Source organism: Eptatretus burgeri, chromosome 2 (assembly GCF_056783735.1).
Source record: "Eptatretus burgeri isolate ZD-2024b chromosome 2, Ebu_testis_v1, whole genome shotgun sequence".
Taxonomy (NCBI): Eukaryota; Metazoa; Chordata; class Myxini; order Myxiniformes; family Myxinidae; genus Eptatretus; species Eptatretus burgeri.
The window spans coordinates 14,468,499-14,478,146 of NC_140962.1; the positions used below are offsets into that span (position 1 = coordinate 14,468,499).

General features: G+C 44.4%; 1 protein-coding gene and 1 long non-coding RNA gene across 5 annotated transcripts in view; both read right to left on the reverse strand.

Moving 5' to 3' along the window:
- LOC147031458 (reticulon-1-A-like) overlaps window positions 1–9,032 on the reverse strand; it is a 28,127-nt gene extending 19,095 nt beyond the window's left edge. Inside the window, exons 1-2 of one of the 4 annotated variants that reach the window (XM_085863511.1) lie at window positions 8,736–8,993; window positions 6,593–6,628 (exon numbers count right to left, since the gene is read on the reverse strand). In XM_085863511.1, coding sequence (XP_085719637.1) covers window positions 6,593–6,628; window positions 8,736–8,841 — 142 coding nt within the window. In that variant the 5' untranslated portion in view covers window positions 8,842–8,993. Of the gene's footprint in view, window positions 1–6,592; window positions 6,629–8,099; window positions 8,131–8,271; window positions 8,507–8,735 lie in introns of those variants that run through there. The other 3 variants (XM_085863520.1, XM_085863503.1, XM_085863528.1) reach the window with 3 other exon arrangements.
- On the reverse strand, window positions 53–6,584 carry LOC147031459 (uncharacterized). The gene is made up of 2 exons (XR_015053147.1): window positions 5,643–6,584; window positions 53–1,098 (listed from the first exon to the last, which is right to left on the reverse strand). It is a non-coding gene; the product is annotated as an uncharacterized LOC147031459 (long non-coding RNA).
- Window positions 9,033–9,648: the final 616 nt, after the last annotated feature.

The following is a 9,648-nucleotide window of genomic DNA, read 5'->3' on the forward strand; positions in this document are numbered from 1 at the left end:
TTACAGTGCAGTATTCCTGTCCAGCGAGGCATTTTGAATTACAAGCAGAACATACATTTTTGCTTTCATGCCTGTAACCTGTTTTTTTTTTGCATGTACAGGGCCATCAGTTGCCTATATAACACCCAAATAAAAAGGTTTGAATCAGAAGAACGAGTTGCATGGCTGAAAGGGGGGGGGGGGTATTCTGCCAATAAAATTTTTTTTAAAAGATAGAATAAACAATACCAAAGTCTTGAGAAGGTACACCAAACTACTGAACCCCAGTAAAACACCAAGACGGCTGAGCAACACCCATAAGACAGGACAAAGGTCAGGAGCACGAGATTGCGACAGATTGTCAAACTCATGAGATTGGTATACAATAGGGGCACATAATCATCTTAGACTTTTCTCCCCAAGAGGAATTATGAAAGTATTTGGCAATCTCTTCCAGCATTGCCGGTAGCGCGGCAAAGCAAATGGTAGATTTCCATGCTATTTGTATCCTCAACGGTGGAACACAAGGCTACCTTGAACCAGTAAAACTTGCAATTTCAACTCGAGACAAGTAATAATGCCTCCAATGAGAAAAACAAAATGCTAAAAACTTCTTTACACAGAGCAAGATCAGAATATGTAATAAGGGCCCATCTATATACAACAAATTACAATTACCATTTGACTTGCATGCAGACGAGTCTACCATTTAGAGCGGCACTAAAACAGTTTGTAAACAACTCAATTCCATGACTAATGTTTATCACAAGTTGTTCCCAAACATTACTCAACATGCACTTGCTGCAACTGATAAAAGGTTCCACAAATTCTCAGAAGAGAAAAAATAAATAAAAACAAAACATTTAACAGGACAAAGCCCACTGACCCCCCCCCCCACCCTCCTCCAATGCCAAATAAACAAACCCTCCAGCACATGACATCGGGGCGTCTTCGGTGCCACCTTGCAGCATGGACTCTGAATTAGAAGGAAGCAGTGTACAATAGTTGATCGATCAATTGCATAATTAAAATAAATAAGAATCGTAAAATTTGTTAATACCTTAAATCAATTGCTGAACAGCATCCCGATGCCACCACCATTTCATCCGAATCCAACTTCTTGAAAATTAACCGAAAAATGATTAAATCAAAACATCAAAAAACACCCTTAATTGCCAAATCACTTGGTCACTATCATGTCAAAATATGCCTGATATTGCCAGGATGGGAAATAAAATAAAGCGATAATTCAGCAATTAATAAATAAAAATAAACCAATGTCACCTGCAGGGTGACCCGTATCTTGCCAAAAGGTGACCACGTGTGACTTCTTTAAGGTCACACTGAGGTGAACAGAGCTGCTATCCACCAGGAGCGACTCCTTGAGGAATATCTGCCTACGAGAGATTCCGATAAGAATCGTTCTACAGAGTAACCATGAAAAATATGAGTTTGCCTCATAACGTCACAATGTCTCAAGCTTGACATATCTAGAAAGCACTCAGAGGTGTTCAATTTGAGGTACTACACGATATGGTTCCTAAAACTTGAAAATTTGACCTTGGGGTCAAATATGTTTGACCTTAGGCGCAAACCATGAAGGTCAAGGCCAATCGCCACCAAAAATTAATCAGCTGAGCGCCAGACCATGAACTTTGAAGACGATCCGATCAAAATTACTCAAAAAAAAGGGTTTCGTTGATTCCCCTGATTTGCGACAGTGACCTTGACCTTCAAAATTTTATGCGCTGAAAGGGACCTCGATAGGCCTCCGATATGCGAAGTTACAAAAATTTCCAATGATAACTGTGCTCTGCAGAATTTATACGTGATTACAGACGAAGAAAAAAAAAAAAAAAAAAAAAAAAAAAAAAAAAAAAAAAAACACAAGCTGACCAACATATCTTGCAAAAACTTCGTTTTGGCAAGATAGTAAAAACAGTTTTAGCCAAAGCACATTCACTTTGGTCCCATAATTTCAACTTCCAAGCCCAAAGGTTGGCTGAAATATCGCACGGAAAAAACAAACTGAATACTTCATTCTTTTGGCGCCCAGTGATGGTGTCTCATGCATCGCCGGATATGGAATTGGGAAGGAGCGGCGTACAAAAATTCATTAAAAAAGTGAGGTACCCGTGCTAAGCACAGGAGGTAGCCCAAATGCAAACAGACAATGTGGAAGCAGCGAATGCCAAACCATGAACCAATAAATTCCACATTCCTGTTACACCTTCCGTTGAACATCAGGAATGGACAGCCGGTTGGTAAACGAGAAGGGCACTCGGTACATCTTTCCATAGAGGCTGCGACTGACAAACCAGACAATCTGCTGAACAGAAACTTTTCTCCCTCAAGACATCTCTGACTCCCAAGTTACTCCCTCCTCTGGTATGACAGACCTGAGCCTCGTCCTGGTGGAGGAGTTGCTCTCTTCATCAAAGACTCCTTCCCTCACTGTCCATGCACTGCCCTCACTCCCCCCTCATGTTTACATGTGTACAGTACCATCCACCTAACAGTGATTACTCCATTTACACCTCACCATCTGAAAACATGGACCAACTTCTACCTTCTCATCCAAACTCTCTTCCTCACATGTGGAAACTTCAATTGTCATAATGCCAGGTGACTAGGTATGGGTACCTCTCTCACCTGCCATGGCACTTCAGCGACTCATTGGGACTGACAATCGGTCAACTTCCCGACCTGGATCCCAACCAATGGTGATCCATCTCTTCTGGATCCGATTGACAAATTTCCCTGAAAATATCTGCTGTTCTTCCTCCGCTTCAATCAGTTCTTCTGACCATGTGCTTGTCAAAGTAAAAATCTCTCTGACTGTTATTAGAGAACCACCTCAGTGCCGTCGAGTCTGCCATTTCACTCAGGCTGACTGGCAGAGCCTCCAAAGAAGCAATCAACCTTCTAGGCTGGTCTCCCATCGCTAACTTCTCAAACATCACCTCGTCCTGGGAATTCTGTCAAAGAAACTTGCTCTCCTCTCATGCAGATTTATCCCCCCTCATCTTCAGTTCTTCTACCCTTCAAGGCCATGGTTCACTGAAGCTTGTGGCAATGAAATTGTCCTGAAACAACTTGCCTGTGCCTTATGTAAAGCAAACCCAACTGAGGGTAATCTCAGTTCCTTCCACAAAGCTCAGAACAAGTGTGTATCTACCCTCAGGGAGAGCCAGAAAACAACATCTTTCGAATCTCAAGTCTGAACTCTCAAACCTGGGGGCATATAATCAACCGTTTCTGGTGTATGCTCCCCTCCATCCCCTCTCTTACCTCAAATGGCCGCACTGCTGATACCACACGTGAAAAGGCTGAATGCCTAAACTCGGTGTTTGCATCGAAATAGTGTGTGAAACCCATCGCTTTCTAAAAAACTGCTCATCTGCGCTTGCTCACCCCCTCTTTGTTCTATTCACCCTCTCATTTGCTCAAGGTCATCTGCTTGGAAATCAGCAAACATTACTGCCCTGCATAAAAAAGGTGCAAAAACAGATCCCTGCAACTACAGACCAATCAGCCTTCTCCCTATCAGCAAGGTTATGGAATCAATCGCTTCAGACATTAAATCCATCCTCTTCTCCAATGGTTTGATTTCCGACCAGGTCACTCTACCCTGGATATGCTGCTTCTGATCTCCCAACAATGGATGGAGATCCTCAATGCCAGACATGAAATCAGAGCCATATCCCTCGACATATTGCGTGCCTTTGATATGGTCTGGCACCCTGCCATGCTCACCAAACTCTTCCTATGGTATCCAAGGCAATCTCTACTCGTGGCTCGTCAACTTGCTCTCCTGTTGCAGACAATATGTGGCCCTGAATAGAGTTCTCTCATCCCCTCTTCCGGTCTCGGCTGGAGTTCCTCAAGGCAGTGTTCTGGGGCCTGTTCCTTTTCTGGTTTTCATCAATGATCTCAGACTCTGGAAAAAAATCTCTATCTCTTTGCTGATGACTCCACCCTCTGGCATAGCATCTGTCATCCCTCAGCTTCTTCACTCACTGCAGATCTGGGTAAGAAGAAAAAATAAAAATAAAAAAACACAAACTGGTCCAACATGTCTTTCAACCCTGACAAATCTCTGAAAATGTCTCTCCGAAAAGACCGGTGAAAATAAATAAATAAGTAACCTCCTTCCACCGTTGGTGGTGGAGGTAACTGGAAGCATAGAAGAACTCAGTGGAGCACGTCTCCACCAGGCTGAAGCGATAAAAATTTGTATCCACCCGATAGGCTAGATCTGGACCTAAACCAAAATCGAATCGACTTGTCAGCCAACTAAGATATTCTGTTCAGAGACAGACAGCAGATGAAAGCACAACCTCCAGAGGTGGCAGAGGTAATGAACAGGTGAAAATGAAGGAAAACAAAGGAACCTACTAATCACGTGACAAGAGTTTGCTCGCCTTGGGTTTCCGCAGATGAAGAATCTGTACCATTCACTCACCTACAGCTCTATCAAGATACGTATTTGAAGTCTTGAATGCAACATTACCAATATACTGTTGCGAATTCACGCCCGCCGGCGTGCGATCGGCCACGTGGCTCGAATCGCGGCACGTCGCCCACCGGACGGACAATTCTGTCGTGACCCTCTCGGACTAACGCCGGGAGCCAGTCACGGGTGGGCCTTTCAGCGACCCGCATGGGATAGGGTTGTTCGCCAAACTCGACCTACCTAAGTACCCACGCGGCTGATAGACCGGGCGATCGCACCTCGCCGCAGGTCGACTCCGGACACGGGCCGCTTAAGCGATCCGTTCCCTACTATCGGGATAACCGAGCGGTGTTATCGTCGGCCTCGACGGTTCAGATTATCGGGCGTATTAAGCCCACTACCAACCCTTTACGTGAAGCAAGATGAAGATTCAAACGAAGGAAAGGACGCAGCAAAACGGGGAACAATTCAACATGCAAGCACTTTATTTACACGACACACATATAGCAATTAAAACAATTATGCACAAAAAGCAAATGTAACAAAAGAAACAATGACGCAGAGATACTACCGAATAAGACCGACACACGGCAACACTCAACAGTTTTACTTCACCAGACTGGTGCCACACACACACGTTTACACAGAACCCAAAAGAAATGGAAGTCGCGACTTCCCTGAGCGTGTCGAGTCCCTCTCCGACGTCCGTCGACGGGGTCCCGCCTGGCCGCGACTCCGTGCCCGAGCGTGGTAGGAGAGTCCTCTCCTGCGTGCCTCGCGCCTGCAGGTGTTGGCCACTCGACGGTACGGACGAGGTTTGTTCGGCGCAGTTTTCCACGCTCGCGCACGGGTCAACGAAGCAAGGCAGGAACCACAAGCTCGCGACTCGAGCCAGAAGACGACCATGAAGACCAACCACTCACTCCAACTCTCGACCAACGACTCTCGACCAACCAACCCAAAAAAACCTCAAGGTCCGTCCTGTTCGCCTTTTGTAGCGCAGGGCTCCAACCTTCTCCCCCGTTTTCGAAAACCCCGTTTTCGGCCCCGCCTCCCTTCGAGCTTCTTGGAGAAGCCTCTCGAAGGGGGGCGTGACCTCTCGCTTTCCCTCCACCCCGCGCCGTGCGGGGCCGGGGGGGAGTCAGTCTTGGCGTGGAGCCAGGGAATTATTCCCCAAAAAAAAAAAGAGGCCCCCACCCTTTCTCACCTTTGACCCCTGCATCACAACTCCTCCACACCGATCACGGAGAACCTTGACGGGAAAAACAGGCGGGAAAACCCCCGAGCATAGCCGTTGGTTTCTGTTAGTGCCCGGAGATCGTAACCGCACAGGGCCTGCTGAATGGCGAGTGGCGAAGATGTGGTAGCGTTGATGGTGGAGGTGGCGTGGTTGTAGTGTGGTTGGCGTGGTTGTTGAGATGCTGTTTGTTTGAAATAAAAGACAGAACAGAAAAAATGGCTAACTCAAAGCGTCACAGCCCAGATGGATCACACAAATTCCCTCTATACGACGGGTTTGGGCTAACTACACATGTACTTAGAGATATCTCACCAACAGGACCTGAATGGTGGTTTGCGAATTTCCACAACCACAACAATACTTCAACCCAATGTATGCAAAGTTCTCAATTATTCAATCATGTTAAATCTGTTGAACTTTGTGGCGTACCAATGTCTTTATGACCATATAAAGACAACTCTCCTCTCACTCCAACACTATTGGAGGTTTCTCAAGACTGTACGAGTTCGACAAAATATAAAATAAAAAAAGGAAGTCCATCACATGCTTACAGTTGGAAGAGAGTCAGTTCCTGCAGATAAGCCTCTAACATGTAAAATTTGTAACCACAACAGCTTTAGGGGTCGATTACTACAGAAAGGGTGCAAACGACTTAGAAAGGCAATAGGCAGGGGTTGGAAATAGCAACTGTAGCATGTAAACAGGAGTAAATTGGGGAGGGGGGGCAGGATAGAAGGGTGGCAAGGAAGGGCCCACCCCCCACAAATGAGATTTAAATCATGTGCTGTTATTGGCAATGCCACAATGTGGCACACGAGTGCAAGAAACTGTGCACAAGATAATCAACCGCACCAGAAAGCACCCGTGTAATCACCAAGTGCCCTCACAGCAAGGTTCAGTGTTGCATAACAAAATACCTTCACTGCGGAACCACCGGGTGAGAAAAATGTACACTGTGGGAGAAAAATTACAATGCATACAAAATTGATGGAAACTGCAAATAAAGGGAAACCAATATATACACAACTGAAAGCTTCCCATCATATCCTTTTCAGGTACAACGTAGCTCTATTATAATACTATATATATATATATATATATATATATATATATATATATATATATATATATATATATATATATATATATATATATATATATATACATATATTGAATCTGAATCGTTCTTTTAAAGCTATGCATCATGACATGACAAATGTCTAACAATGGAGGAAAATAATTTGGATCCCTTTATGCTTGCTCAGTTTGCCAATAACCCCATTATCAAAAGCAAAAACTACAACAGTAGATTGCTAAAATGGTTTAAACCATTTCTCTGGTCCCAGGAGTTCAAAAATCAGGTCTGAATTCAGCTCACATCTCCAACCATTCAGCCGACAAGCCAATGGCAAATGGGTTCCATCAAGCAAATGATGCAGAATATTTTTGCTGAAGCAGGCCACTGCGGCCCTTTTTGGCAGCACAAATCAAAATGATGCCAACTCTCAAAAAAAAAAAAAATAAGCAATATTTTTACAAATAGGAGATTGAAACGAACAATTCAAAACTCTCCCTGCACCAAAAAAATTAAAAATAAAAATCAAGAAAAGCAACTAATTTGGGGGAAATGGAACATTTTATACAAGAGGACAGGGGGCTTGGTGGTGGAGGACAATTATAAAATAAAAGTGAATCACAACAGGCCTCAAATGTGATGATAGCAGTCACAATTTGTAGTCGTCTACACAATGAGAAGGTGTTCAGGTTTTCAATGCACAATCATAACCCTGCTGTTGGTTTAATGATGAAGATCTTAGGGTCTTGAATTCGAGCCTCCCCTACCATTGAATTAACACTAGGCGGGTTGACCCAGCCAGTCATCCTTCCAAGGTCAGCAAAAAAAAAAAAAAAAAAAAAAAAAAAAAAAAAAAAGAGCAACAGGGGGTATCAGCAAGTATAATTACAAAATCCTCCAGATAACCACCACCACCACCACTTTAAGGCTCCCAATTATTCCCACCTAATTGCGGGGTTCGGCCAGTGACCGTTTTCCAGTTAAAATCTTCAAATCCAGACGAGACAGCTCAGAGGGGAGTGCACAACCCTATAGGCTCCAAGCAATCCCGCCAGGAAATAGAAATCCTACAAATAAGATCAAGAACGAAATGGGGAAACTACTGCAGGCAAATACCAGGAGGTACTGACACACACTTGGCAAGTCCGAGCCATAATGCGGCGCGACCACGTGGTGCGTCTTGTATTTATTTATTTTTCTTCTTTCTTTGAACGGCTTTAAAAGCACATTTCAACCACAAAACCCAACACGCCACATCAATAACCTCACGAAACCATCGTTAAACAATTACCCTGCAGGGGGAGAGTTAGTTGGCAGAGGTTACCCCCAGCTTGTAATACACAGCTCACAATGAAGCACAGCCATGGTGGTGTTGAAATGGTTCGAGTGTCTGCTCCGAGTGTATGTGAGGTCAGCAGTATTAATTAAATCAATTATTAATTCATTCTCCACACCCTTAAAAAAAAAAAAAAAAAAAAAAAAAAAAAAAAAAAAAAAAAAACTGCAACGTCTCAACCACACCCTTCAGGAGGGTACGTCGGGATGACCTCTTGTGAACACATCGCAGGAGACACCGACGAACGAGAAAAATGTCCCCGAAGGTTCCATCAGTGAGACCAGTGCGCGGTTGTGGCTCCGTGAAGGGATACATAATACACGGCAGCACCATGGCATCCCACCGGCGATGAACGGTCTCTCCATGGAGACGATTCCACACGTGGTGGTGCAATGGCAGCCACATCGGTTCGGCCGAAACAAGAAGTTACAAATCCGTAAACATGTCGACGCCTCGAACTCCGACTCGCTCCGCCTCAATGGAGGTGCAAAGCGCAATTTACAATCCGGGCCTAGCAATCTCAGTACAGGATCGATCTTTAATAACGTATATAAATATAGATTTAAATAAATAAATAAATAAAACTACCGTCCCTTCAAATCCCAAAACGTATCCTCCTCAATCCCATAGCGTCCTACTACAAGCTCACCGGCGCTGTTCGCCTTCCAACCTGGACACGGGCAGGGCGCGGCTGTGGAGTCTGGAAGCTGCGAATCACCCAGATCGTCCACGGGCTTTTCACTCACATGAGCCATTGCCAAACGCTGCAGCGGAACCGTCACTCGCACACTGGAACAAATACTCGCGAAAAAAAATGACGCGTTATAACAACTAGGGACCTCGCCTGTCTCAAGCACCCTCCAACACGCAGTGAAGAAGAAGAAGATGAAGAAGAAGAAGAACCTGCTACGTTGGCCGTTCAATCGCTTGACGTTTTAAGCTCTTCTTTGACGTCATGACGTACGTCGAATCGTTACGGTGAGCAAGGGGAATTGAAAAAAAAAATCGACGTTAGTGTCGTCACTGCGTACTGATAACTGCTGTCAATGACGTCATCACGTAAGAATGCGTCTTTTCGTCATCTGGGTGCTTTCTTGTTATTGGACGTTGTTGCTCCCTTATGCGTATGTTCGTTCGTTCGTTCGTTCGTTTTTTGGAAAGATTCTCTTCGAATTAACCCTATTTTGACAAAAGGCAATCACCAAGGAAAAGTGTGCATTCATCATCATGGATTATATAATCTTTCTAGACTTCTGACGTGAAGGATGCGCCGCCTTGAAAACGTTCCTGTGACGAGGCCTGCACCGAAAGATAGTCCAATGGGGGTGGCACTGCATCACCATGGTGACTGTGTTTGTATTATTTTTTTCTGCGAAGAAATAAAAATTGTGAATGAGGCAACTATTGTAAAACGAATTTTTAGCGCGAACGCTGCTCAAAGAGAGTTCGGCGTTGTTGTTCTTCTTCTTGTTGTTCTTGTTCTTCTTCTTGTGAAGACAAAACCTTAAATATCCAGGACTCGTCTCTTGTATATACAACATCCGGATCGCCTTCAATACTGA